This window comes from Podarcis liolepis (assembly GCF_965112155.1).
Source record: "Podarcis liolepis genome assembly, chromosome: 6".
Taxonomy (NCBI): domain Eukaryota; kingdom Metazoa; phylum Chordata; class Lepidosauria; order Squamata; family Lacertidae; genus Podarcis; species Podarcis liolepis.
The window spans coordinates 60,838,277-60,852,050 of NC_139559.1; the positions used below are offsets into that span (position 1 = coordinate 60,838,277).

General features: G+C 41.5%; 1 protein-coding gene across 29 annotated transcripts in view; it reads left to right on the plus strand.

The window, feature by feature from the left end:
• The window catches only part of PATJ (PATJ crumbs cell polarity complex component), a 154,779-nt gene that overhangs the window by 20,186 nt on the left and 120,819 nt on the right, over nt 1-13,774 (plus strand). For 21 of the 29 annotated variants that reach the window (XM_083510228.1, XM_083510248.1, XM_083510239.1 and 18 more), the window contains 5 exons: nt 1,863-1,939; nt 4,316-4,372; nt 5,422-5,556; nt 7,306-7,473; nt 10,457-10,582. In XM_083510228.1, the coding sequence (XP_083366354.1) occupies nt 1,863-1,939; nt 4,316-4,372; nt 5,422-5,556; nt 7,306-7,473; nt 10,457-10,582 (563 nt within the window). The remainder of the gene's footprint in view (nt 1-1,862; nt 1,940-4,315; nt 4,373-5,421; nt 5,557-7,305; nt 7,474-10,456; nt 10,583-13,774) is intronic. The other 8 variants (XM_083510244.1, XM_083510245.1, XM_083510232.1 and 5 more) reach the window with 1 other exon arrangement.

Here is a 13,774-nt window from a genome sequence, read left to right on the forward strand (position 1 = left end):
TGAAGCTGAAGTTCACATGGCTCACTGGCCTGATTAAGCTAAGCAAGGCTTTTATAATAAGAACTCTAGGCCTGCCTAGTCCATCACCCTGTTCTCACTGTGGTCAGTCACAGTGGCGTAGCGTGGGGGGTGCAGGGGGGGCCGGCCGCACCGGGCGCAACATCTGGGGGGGGGGCGCTCGCACTCGCAGCTCTCTGCCCCCTGCTAAAATCCATGGGTTAGGGGGCGCAAATTACTTGCCTTGCCCCGGGTGCTGACAACCCATGCTACGCCACTGGTCAGTCAGATTCCTATGACCAGCTTGCTAGCAGGACCTGAACAGAGCCCTGCTCTCCCCTTTTAGGATTCTCCGCAACTGGTATTCAGAGGTACTTCCTCTTACAGTGGAGGTAGAACACATCAGTTGCTAGCCTCTTCCATGAATTTGCTCAGTCCTTTTTTTAAAGCCATCCAAGTTGCTGGTCATCACTCTTGTAGTAGCAAATTCTATACTTTTAACTATGTGCTGTGTGAAGAGGTTTTATTTTGTGTGCCCTGAATTTCACAGCATTCTGCTTCATTGGATGGCACAGCTTCTAGCTTTATGGGAGAGGAAGAAAAATGTTTATCTGCCTATTTTCTCCGTACCATGCATAACCTTATGCACCTTCCCCATGTTCCCCTTATGTACCTTCCCCCTCCCGAAAGTCCCCTTTCCTCAAAATGGATTTGCTCCAACCTCTTGATAACACTGGGAAACAAATTTTTTGTAGCACTGATACCTGCAGTTGTTCTAACCTAATTTTGACGTGCTGATTTCATATCTGAAGTTGGTTTTGTTCTTGAAGAAGCCATGGTCTGATCTGAAAAATACAAATGTTTAGGTTACAAAACTATAAAAATAAAAATTAAGTTTGCAAAACATTACCATGTGGTTAGGGTAGATCAACGTGTCAGTATCCACTTATCCCCAGTGTAAATATGACATATTGGCAAAAGTCGGAAGTTGAAAGATAACTATAGCACATACATGAAAATCAATTTCAGATTTGAAATCAGCATTGAAAGAACATGTAAGAATAGTTGGAAAATCTCATGCAACAGAAAATGGAAAAAAAATTGTTCCCCAGTGTAATTCTTGTTGCTCTTTTCTGCACGTTTCCCATCAATGCAATATCCTTTTTGAGGTGAGGCAACCAGAACCGTATGTTGCTACGTCTGCCAAATGTATAAAGTTCGTGAGTGCATTCTGTTGATGTAGTCCTTGATGAGGAGTTGCTTCAAGTGAATGATGGCCCAGTCAGCTTTTATAAATGTCAACTGGTCCTTCTAAGTTAATTAAACTGAACTTTGCAGCCAAGTATGATCAATTGATGCAGCGAAACAATGCAGCGCCCATGTCTCATTGACAAAACAATTGCTGTCCTTACTTTAGAAACAAAGCAAACGGCTTTGGATGATGCTTTGTTCGCCTGCAATGTTCTGCTCTACAGGGCAGAATTCTACAGTTTTCCTGTATGCAGGGTTAGCAGCGGCAGCTTACTGGCTTACCAAAACTGCATGTCGCAGCTGCTTACACAGATTGGGGAGGGCCAAGACTGCAGGGACCTTGGCAGGAGCAGGAATGGCAGTGGAGCCAATCCAGTGCTCCTGCTGCTATTTTTGCAGCTGCAAAGCTCCCTGCTGCCTTCTCCCTCCCCCCCTCGGCATCAGTACACAGTGTTGGGAAGCTAGGAGTGCACTGCCCTCCCCACTACTGTCCCAGGGTAACACTCTTCTTGTACATGGATGTAGGTATAGATATGTTGGTGCTTTATTAATGTGCAATGGGGGGGGGATGCATTTCTCAAGATCTGGTCTTAAATTTTAATTGTTGCATCTAGGGAAAGCTCCAGAATTGCCAGAAAACAAATTAAAATCCAAGTGGGAAAAACTGCTGGGACCTGACTTTGAAGTTACGGTATGCGTTTGTTTCTGTGTTTCTGTGATATATATTTAGTGTAAGTTTAATATTCTTTACAAATAAACGAGAGTGATTATCTTCTGCATTTCTAGCTACAAGTTAAAAAAAGCAACCCCCCAAACACTCAAGGTTGTAAACAAAACACAACATTTAGAATGTTGAGTAAAACGTTATTACCAAAGACGTGAATGGTGTGAAATATACCAATAGAAGATGCAACAACAGCAATCAAAGTTCAAACAGCGATACCGGAAGATGTTCACTAGTAAAGGGAAGGCTTTGTTTCAGTGATGTAGTCAAGGGGGGACTGTAGGAGAATGCACCTCTAGGAATATTTTTCACAGCAGGAGTGATGGCATTGTCTGCCAAAGTGCCAGGGAGTTTGATGGTGCCAGATGATCTTCCTTTAGAAGGGTGTTGCTTCTTGGCACCACAATTTAAAAGGTCCAGGTCTTTTCTGCCACCACCCTTCCGTAATTCCCCCAATCGTGGCTGTCAGGCAGATTCGTACGTATGGAGGAAATTCTTGCAATCCAAGGCTATGTAGAGTTTTAAATGTCAAAAGCACTTCAAATTGAACTGAGATGCAAATTGATTGCCAGTGCAGGCGATAAAGAATTGGAGTTGTCTTAACCCCATCTGATCAATTCAAACTATTTCTCAGTGCTGCTAGCTACCCACTAGATATTTCTCCTTTTATTTAAATGATCAACTAAGAGCTTTCTCTTCCAATAAATAATGCTCTATAGTTGATTGGACTATTTGAAAGCAATTAAGGTGACCCCATGATAATCAGGTTTTGTCTACCCTTTTTAAATATATATATGAAACTAGTCAATTATTTTTCTAACCCCATGACTGGAGGTAGACAGTAGTTTTGTAAGTAGCTTTTTGAAACTATACAAAAACTTATTTTACTTGATGAGGAAGTGGCATCATTAATTTAATTATCAGTATTATATCTGCCTTACAAATATTCTGGGCACTTTACAGATTATTAAAACAATGCACAATGTTAAAGTGCTGTTATTATCTAAATTTCTGAAGTAAAATAGTCTTGTCTGAAAATGAGCAGCAAGAGGTCCCAGCAGACATCTCTCTTCAGCGCTGTTTCAGATTTTGGTGACACAGCTGAAAAGGCCCTGTCCCACCTGTGTTTCTGATGGTGGGGGGGGGGTAGGGTCTGATGAGCAAAGTGTACAGTACAATGCACCGTGATATCTCTCATTTAATCTCCGCGCATTTAGGCTCTAATGCAATTTAATCTCTACGCAAGCAAGCTCTCAAGTAAAAGTGTGTGTGAATTCAGTTTCAACCACCGCTGGCAATGCATTGACATTCCAGAATTACTGCTGGTATGATTGTTTGTTTCAAGGTGGTTTAAAAGAAATTGTTATTATATCCTTATTTTACATGGGATCCCTGGTCGTCCCTCATCCAAGGAGCTGACTAGATCTACACCTGTTTCGTGTTAGCAGTGCTGAACCTTCAGATGTGCCCAAACCATTAAAACGACCTGTAGGGTCATATTCTTATGTTTATAGGAGCAGCACAACTGTATCCATACACCACTGTCCTAGTAATATACATGTAGAATAATCCACACTCTCTCTCCTCTCCACAAAGGGGCATTGCTATGATTTATCTATTTTACATCTGTTGTACACTTACCGTATTTTTCGCTCTATAGGACGCACTTTTTCCCCTTCAAAAATGAAGGGGAAATGTGTGTGCGTCCTATGGAGCGAAGACGCCATAGCCCGGCGACCCTCTCCCGGCTGGAGAGGTAACGCGGGGCTATGGCAGGAGCCTCCATAGGCGCGCGTCACCTCTCCAGCCGGTAGAGCGCGCGCGGGGCTAAAGAAGCCATAGCCCCGCGACTCTCTCCCAGCTGGAGAAGTGACGCGTGACTATGGCAGCAGCCTCTCTACTGCGCCTTTCCGCTGCTCCCTGACCTGCTCTTTGGGGCTGGTGGTGGGCTTCCCCCCGCCAGCCCCAAAGAGCAGGTCGAAAGGAACCTGAAGCCTGGAGAGCGAGAGGGGTCGGTGCGCACCGACCCCTCTCGCTCTCCAGGCTTCCAAGGTAGCCGCCTGAACGCACCTTAAAGGGCACCTTGTTTTAGAGCGGGAAAACAAGAGGGGGGAAATTCTCCCACTCTCTGCGCAGCGCCTCCTGCCGCTTCACTGAAAGGGCGCTGGGCAGAGAGCGGAAGAATTTTTTTCCCTTGTTCTCCCCCCTCTAAAACAAGGTGCGTCCTATTGTCCGGTGTGTCCTATGGTGCGAAAAATACGGTACTTTGTTTAGATCACTGACTTTGAAATAAATATAATGCTTTAATGAGTACCCATGGAATTTCTCCTTTTTAATCTTTAGGTTTCAACTGTGGACATGCCAATCACAGATGATGCTGAGCTACAGAAATATTCAAAGGTATTGAGTTGTCCCTTTTTCTATTTCTGTAACACGTTGGGAGTGTAAATAGATATAGTGAACCACCCACTTAGAACTTACTATATTTGAAAGTTTGGGCAAATTCCGGGATTGTATCTCTCTTTATGTGCTGGACGTGAATTTGTCCCAACAAGCTATTCTGTCCTTCCTTTTTCAAATGATAGTCTGTGCAGAATTAAATATATTGGTTAGATGTCAAGTACTGTATTTAGCAGCTTTGCTCTTTGAAATGCTTTGTGCCGATGTCTTGGCTTATTGATTGCTAGGACAGGAGTTGTTGAAGAATGCAAGCCAGAAACATTTTTTTTGTAAATCAAACCTTCACCTTGACTACCAGCTGGGAGCAACACAGGCTGCAGTGTAGACTTTACTGTAAGAAGCTACACGAAGTTAGTATGCAATCTGCAAATGGACAGACCAATGCCAACTCGCTTTGCTGGATTTCATTTGACCAGCTACATCTCATCAGCCTAAATAAACATATAACTTTCTTGATCATCTGAGATTTTCAGGTGATGGGCACTGGCTTCTGCTTTTGGTTTTCTGCCACTTGGCCATCTTGTCCAAACCTGGAGCTGTGGGAAACATTTATTATGGTTATTTGAAACAAACCTCCTTCAGAAACCAGAGTTGGATTGTTTGAATCTCACAATATTAACCACATTTTGTCGACTCCTCCTTCTGGCTGCATGGGAGGAGGAGAGGGGAAGGTCGAGCATGTAAACCCAGGTGGAGGCTCACGTTTCACTGAACCATAGTTTAATGTGATGTCTGAATGCAGCCATTAGACATTAAGCAGTAAAACTGCTGAAGCTATAGATAACACTGCAGAGGTGTGGTCTATGACCCTTGTTTTGAGTTATTTAAATCTCAGTTCTCCAAATCTATCAGTTGACTTCTGTCATCTAGCATGTTCCCAAGAGGCCCTGTCCCTAGAGATCCAAGTCGCTGGAAAAGCTGATAAAATATCATACCTTTTGGTTTTTTACCAGCTGCTACTTACTCACACACTGCTTTGTTTTCAACAGCTCCTACCTATTCACACAATGAGACTGGGGGTGGAACTGGATACATTTGAAGGACATCATTATATATCTTCAATAGCTCCTGATGGTCCGATTGCCAAACTTGGTTTATTGCAGTTGGAGGATGAACTTCTAGAGGTAAAGTTTGTAGACAATACATTGTATGTAGCCGTGATATTTAGTCACATTCCAGTGTTTTACTTGTGTTCATGTGGGTGAGACTCATCAGAGTACCTTTCTACATAGCTACAAAGAGTATTAACAGAAATTAAAGCTATGAGGGGAGGGGAGGAAAGTATGTGCTTAACTCTGGCAGTCTTAGGCCTTTGGGTTTTCCATCTGAGATGCAAGCAGTTCCTCCTTTAAATCATTTAATGCGCTATGTCACAAACTCATGCCCATCAATGCAGTTTGTTTTTCCTTTTGTGACATTCATTATAGGAAATGCTGAGTGCCAAAGGTTTAAAGGACATGGGGGGGGGAGAAATATATTGAGAATCAACCAGAACTGTAGTATGGAAGTAATAAAGCCTTGCTATGATTTAATTGTTAGTGAATTATTGTTATATAAGCCTGGATTCTGTCTATACATTACTTATCCAAATCCACAACTATGTCCAGAGCTTGTGAAACATTTCTTTCATCCCACTTCTCCAGTTTTGAGTTTTTTCAAAAAATAAACTGGCCTCTTGGTTAAAATATACCCCCTGTTAGCCTAGAGCACATGTTAAAAATTAACCAGGTTATGCACTCCATTAAATAAAAGCTGTAATGGGCAGAAAAAAGTAACAAACTCACAATGAAAACAGCGCTGCCAAACCACTGATATAGCAATCGAGAGACAGGCTGTTGGAATTAATAAGATATGCAAGAGAATGCCCATTGACTAAATAGGAGTCAGTCCATAACTACCATTCCTCCTCTTTGCTGTCCTTCTCAAGACCATTGTTTTGTTTGGAAATTGGCCACTTAGTAATAAGGAAGGAATAAAATGTGTAGAATGAATATGATTCAGAATTATGACATACAGAGAAGGGGCATTGCAATCCTATTCAGATGTGTTTCACCCTGTGAGGAAGGTGTATATGAGTCTTAATTTTGAAAAGAGGATTGGCTACAAATGTGATAATATATATAAATAAATGTTTGAGACTGCTTTAAGAGTTTTGCTTTGAACTGGTGTGCTGGAACTGGAGGTGAGGCTCAGTCAGGGGTGTGAAACCTTTTTCAACCCAAGGATTTCATTCCTTTTGGTGGGTGGAGGAACACATGGCAGTGGTGGATGGGGCCAGGGGCAAACGTGGATGGAACGAAAGTGTGATGCTTAGCCCGTAGGCTACCTTCCAGCCACACAGAAGTCAGAGGTACCTGCACCATCTACTCCAACCTTACGAGTGGGAAGAATTGTCACATATGATTCAAGGACATGTTGCCAGCCAGACAAAAAGGCTCAAGTAAGGCCGAGAGCAGAGCTGATGTTGTCAGGGAAGAAGAGGCGTGGCCTGGGCAGGTGGTGGTGTTAGAGTCCCCAGGGTCAGATTGAGAGACTGGGGGAAGGAGGTACATTTGGCCACTGGGCCTGAGGTCTCCCACCCCTGAGATAAAAGCAACTGATTACTTACTCCTTTCATGCATGCAAACACACACACACACACACACACACACACACAGAGGGAGAGGGAGAGTAAGAAAAATAAAATTAAACCATAATGCATCACAGCCTGGAAGGACCAAAAGGGCAAAGATCCAACTCAAAAGGGATAATAAGTATTAATTCATACACATATTCCCTTTACAAATATTTATTTAAAAAAATAAAAGTATGATTTAGGGTGGAACCAGATCAGTTGTCTTCAAGTCCATGTACGTTCTCATTTCTTGTCATAGGTAAATGGTGTTCAGCTCTATGGAAAATCCCGCCGTGAGGCAGTTTCTTTTCTTAAGGAAGTGCCTCCTCCATTTACCCTGGTTAGTTGCCGGCGCCTGTTTGATGATGGGACAGAATCCTTTGTGGATGAGCCCACAGCCATTATTGCTTGCTCTCCAGAACCAAAGGTAAAGCAATAACATTTTTAAACATGAAAAGAAAAGGGGAAGGGGGTGCCAACATATGTACCTTGAGTTTTGGAAGATAATGGGTTGGATCCAGATGTGGCCCCATTGTATTCAGTAGGATTTAAATTAGTCATGACTTAAGCTAGAAATATACCTTCTAGTAACTCTCCTTGCCTAAGTGGTAACGGCTGGGGTAGTTGCAGTTGAAAAATGTAGTGGTCTAAAATTGTAACTACTTCTTATTGGCCCTCTAGGCTCAACTAGGAACCAGGTACTTTTCAGAATGCAGTCGTACCTTGGTTTTCAAATTCCTTGATACTCAGACGTTTTGGCTCCCGAGCGCCGCAAACCCAGAAGTGAGTGTTCTGGTTTGCGAATGTTTTTTGGAAGCCGAACATCTGACGTGGCTTCCACTGCTTCTGATTGAGTGCAAGAAGCTCCTGCAGCCAATCGGAAGCCACACTTTGGTTTCTGAACTGTTTTGTAAGTTGAACGGACTAAATTTGACAATCAAGGTACGACTGTATAGAAGTGTTTGCAAGACAGGACAGGGATTGACAAATCAATAGTAGGAATGGAAGAAAGATGATGTGGGAGAGGAAGGAAATGGAGGTACTGTTGAAGCACTATAAACTCATCAAGGACAATAGTAGGTCAACCAAAACAGTCTAGACCTGAGAAAGTGGTTGAAGGGTTCTAGTTTTCTGCTTCATTTCCCTCTAATTCCATTCTATCCTGGTTTTAAAACTCTTGTGACTTCCCTTTCCTGCAAAAGCCCTGTTAATTGTAGTGTTTTGTAAGCAGACAGAGGGGAAACCAAACACTGATGTCAGGATCCAAAGTGTAAATGACTGGTGATTTTTTAAAGTTCCATTTAGGTGACAGTGACAGCCCCATCCAAAAAGTGAGGAGACCCTTTATAAGAGCATTTCAGGAAGCTCAGGAGCTACTACTGGAAGAGAGAGCAAGCACAGAAGCATTTTGCTACTCCCACACGGGCTTTGCTGGATCACAGCCTGCAGTTCCAAACATTCCACCAGGGGAGTCATATATCTTCTGTGCATAGTGCAGAAAATGATAGTCACAGCCTCTTTTCTTTTTTGCCTTTTCTCAGTGAACAATGAATCTGATCAGAATCTGAAATTCAGGCTTCAATGCCTTGAATTTTATGAAGCTGAGTGTGTGCTTTTGAACCAAAGCTACAACGGTACTTTAACAAATGCATCTTCCCTGAGAGATATTTCATGTTTGTGACTTTACTACTTTCACTGTAATTGGAAACTCCTAGTGGCTTTATCTAGGCAGGTAGCTGGAAACATCATTGTACTAATGATACAAGGTATGTAAATCAATGGGCCGACATGCTGACGGTGTACATCCCATTCATCATTCTTCAGTTTAATAAGGGAGCAAAAGCTTTGAATTATACCTAGTCTCAGCTTCCCCATTAGCTGATTACTTCCATCTTGTGAACAAAGGACCTGATGCAAACTGGAAGAATACAGTTTGAGTTTAAATTTTTTTCCAGAAGTACAGACCTTGTCTTTCAGTGTTCTGTAATAAAGTAAACTTTTGCTTCTGGCTCCATGGCTCCATAATGATGTATCTTCTTGATGTACCAGTGTCCTGCTTTGGATAGCTTCGTGATTAAGTTAAATGTTCCATTTAACTGGCAGTGCAGTGCCAATATACTTCTACGAGTTTATCAGTGGCCACTCAGATCTTTTAAAACAATGGTTTTAAATTGTATAAATTGTATAAATTTATTTGTCTCTGAGTAATACCACAGAATATGCTTTCTGACTCTATTTACCTTGTTCTTATTATGCGAACATCCCTGAAATGCTGTGATGAAGGGCAGTGTATAAATTTAATTAATAATAATAATAATTGTGTTACGTCTAAGTCAGGGATTGTAGTTTGTTTCGCTTCTAATAAATCACAGATAATAAGCTAAGAACGAAACCTTGGCTACAGATCGCAGTTTATCTGGAGCAAAGCCAAAAGCGACCCCGAGCTCAAATGTAGCACTAAGCTAGGGATTGTGGTTTGTTTCTATGCAGTATGAGTGGGGAGGAGCAAAACAGGCACAATTAATTCATGCATGGGTACTGTTATGCTTTTTGGCTTACCAAGCCTTGGTGAGGTCTTCCTTTTTTGACCCTGTACAGTGGTACCTCGGGTTAAGTACTTAATTCGTTCCGGAGGTCCGTATTTAACCTGAAACTGTTCTTAACCTGAAGCACCACTTTAGCTAATGGGGCCTCCTGCTGCTGCTGTGCCCCCAGAGCACGATTTCTGTTCTCATCCTGAAGCAAAGTTCTTAACCTGAAGCACTATTTCTGGGTTAGCGGAGTATGTAACCTGAAGCGTATGTAACCCGAGGTACCACTGTACATGTTAAGTCTACCTTCACGTATACAGACTTTTGGTAATGGGACCTCTTTCAGATTTTCAGTGTATGGAGTCATAGCATTGCCTTTCAGAATCTCCAACTAGAAGTGCCCTTGTTTTTCCACTGAAAGCCTTGTGGGATCATGCGGCTGAATATTTTATGGCCTTGTTCCTTTGTGCTTTTGCCCTTACTATTTAAAACTATGAATTTTGGATCGTTCAAAGCACTTTACAGATAGTAATCCTTGCAACAATCCTATAGAGAAAGATGGCATGCAAGATACAGTGGCCACCTACAGGGTTCCTGGCAAAGTTAAGTGTTGACCCAGGAGCCTCCAAGATCACAGGCCATACTCTTAGCTTCGTTTGCATACCAGGTTTATTTTATTTTTTGCTTTCCTCTCTGTGCCCTTTTACTTTTATGCATCTAATGCGACCATTGAAGGTTAGCGACCTTAGCTCAAGTGAACTGAGCCAATATCTAGTTTCACAGAATGATTTAAATTCTAGTCCAGGCACCCTCTTCAGCTTCCATATGATGGATAAATTTATCAACAGGGGGAAAAAAGCTTTATATCTTATTTCTCAGGTGAAACAAGGGGAGGAAGAAGAAGAGGAAGAGGTGGAGCTAGAACTTTGGTCTTCCGAAGTCAATGTCATTGAACTTGTAAAAGACACTAAGATGGGCTTAGGATTCAGCATTTTGGACTACCAGGTATGCTGTGCATTCGTGATGATTAATTGCCTTCGATCCTTATTGCATTTACGGTTGTTCCTTAGTATTCCCTTTACGTTTTGTTGACATGATCTTTGCATCTTAGCAAAGAGCTGAGTTGGTTCTTTTGCAGTTTTTGTTTTTAGTCTCAAGAACTTTCTGTGTAGATACATGAGCTGTTTTTAAATAGCTAATAAAAACTACTATCCATTGTTATGGATTGGTGTGGTGAAATAATAATAGGAAGAAGAAGCAGAAGAAGAAGAAGCCATGATTTAATAAACAACAATAATAATCTCTAAGAAGCATGCTTTGGCTTCTATTTCTAGTTCAGAAGGGTGCAGTATGTGCTTCTTGGTCTGCCTCTTGCCTACTGCCTAATCTTACATGGTCCACAATATTCCCTCCCACTGATCAGCTGTGCTGAGCACTGGGGAAAAATGGGTGATGCTATAAATGAACATCAACTTTTCTCTGCAGTCCTGCTTCCTTTTCTCCTCCCTCTCTCAGTTGTTCACTTCCGCTGTTAATGAGCCGGACTGGATTACTTCGCACAATTTATAACTCAATCTGAAAAATTGCTTTATTCACAATTAAAAGACTGGGATGTCTTTATCCAAGTAGTTTTTTTCCAGTATTGTTTAGGGACATCAGGCCTCAGAAAGAACCCCTTACTTGAAACTTTGCAGAGCTGTTGCAAATCATGATATATATCACTGGGCTATACAGGCCAATGGCTTGACTCAGTGCAAAGTAACTTTGTTTGGTCATTGCAAAGCAGGGTATTACATTAGCTTCAAAAATTGCTATTATTGCTGCTGTATGAATACTATTACATAGTTCAATAGCAAACTCAAAAGTTTTGAACTGGATTATTTATTTCCTGTTCCGAGGAATATTGTGTTATTTTTTTTATGGAAAGAATAACAAGCCAAAGGAAAGCTTTGTGTTATTTAGGAGAAAATCCTGAGGACAATAATAGAATTTCAGAACTGGAAATGGCGACATCAAGTTTGAACATCATGGCGAAACAGACTCCCTTTTAGAAATCTGTAGCAAAGAATGTTCTGGTAATTACAGAAAGCTTGTGCACAGTCTCCATAAAAGCTCAATTTTGTCAGCGTAAAATGAAAGTTGTTGCATTTTGAAAATAGTTGAAACTAAAATTTGTCTGAGCAAAGTTTACCAGGAATAGAAAATAGTGTATGCTGCTGATGTCATCAATATGATATTTTTAAAGGCTCCAACTAAGGAATGTAGTTACCGGTAACTCTTTGCCGTAACACATTGCATATATGAGTGCTGTCTAAATGTTTTTGTTTAATAAGACAAATATGTCAAAGGATATAGAAATCTATAATACTTTTACAAAATAAGACACAAACTGGGGATGGATTCAAGACAAATACTTGAGACGTGCTTGTGAAAACTTTTTTTCCCCCCTTGACATATTTTATGTTTAGGAGGGGGTCCCAAATGTTTACAGTATAGCTACCTACTATCCTTTGCAGAGGGCAATAATATGCAGACTTGCTTTTATATTTTTGTATGATCAGAATTAATGGAGGCTTTAATAACAGTTTTTATTTACTTACCGATGCAAATACATTGGCAAGGAATAGGATGCAGCTAAATTTGAATTATTTGAAATGGGCTGTAAGCCATTTAATTTTAGATCTTCCATCATTTTAAGATATTGGTTTATAAAGTGCAGTGTGTCCTTGCTGAGCTACTAAGCTTTTTATGGTGCATATCTATTAATGAGGTATATTCAGTCACAGTAACTCTTTTGATAGGCCATGGGGGAGGGGGGCAAATTAATATATGCAACTAGAATTGGCCCTTCTATAACAGACTGGAGTGACCCGTGGAAAACTAAATTATTGCCTTAGCCCAGGAATGGCTAACCTGTGGCCCTGTAGTTGTTGTTGGACTATAGCTCCCATCATCACTCACCACTAGCTATGGTTGCTGGGACTGGTAGGAGCTGAGAGTCCAACATTTTGAAGGATCACATGTTTTCCATCTCTGACCTAGCCCGTGCTAACCTGACCTCTGTAGTATTTTGCACTTGCTTCTCCACTTCCATCAATCTGTAAGCCAGCCTTCATCAACACAGTGTTCTGGACTATAAAACAGGGGCTGATGGGAGTTGTAGTCCAAGAGAAGGCATCTAATAGGCAAAGGCTCTCTAAGTCTACCCTATGATACCACCTTGGGTGTATATATTGGATAATGCACATAATAGCTTCTCTCAAAAAATTACAGGCACTGCTTTTCTCTCTCCTTCTCAGCCATATTCTTACAAATGCTGTTTAATGTATTTTTTATTAACCTCTTCTCTTTCTTCCTCCCCCTGGTCTGTAACCAAGGTTGCTTCCACACAAGGGCCCTTTGGCGCTGCTGAGGCACTACCGTTTTTGCAATCAGCTGGAAGTCTTGGTAGCAGTAGACCATAGATGCTTCTTGGAAATTGGAATGATTGGAGGGTAGGGATTTCCCTGAGTCAGGGCTCTGAATAAAATGTTTCTTTTCCAGCTTCTAGGGACTATTGGAGGAGATGCTATATGAATGCAGTCACAGTGATTCTCATGACTGCATAGCTGGGGCGGGGATGGGGGAACATGGCTAATGGCTAATCAGTGAAAACAAAATGAAACTACTGGGTGGAAATTATTCAATGTTAGACACTATTCCTGGTGTATCCTTGCAGCCATATCCTTGCTGTAGATGTTTATGTTACCTCCAGATTAGATGTTGTAATTGCTCTATGTGGAGCCACATTTGAAATTCAGCAGCATAGCTTTTGACTGTTATTACCTGCTCTAAGCATGTTTAATGTTACAAGCTACTCAGCTGATTACTAGTCTCAATTCAAGATGGCGGTTAAAGTACTGAGCATTCAGATTTGGGATAATTCAGGGAGCAGCTCTGTTATGAATAGCCCATGTTTTCAAGAGGGTACACAGTACTGGCACCTCTTTGTTGTTGTTAAAAAGTGTGACACTTCCTGTAACAACTTCATTGTTAGTACCAACACCTATTTTTCTATTAAAAAGCAATCTTTGACCACCTAATGAGATCCTATGATAGATGTATTTGCCTTCAGATACCAGATTGATATCCGCTAGGAGCAGGGCTGCCCACACAATTTCAACGTGTTTTCCATGCCAGCTAGCTCAATTGCAACAT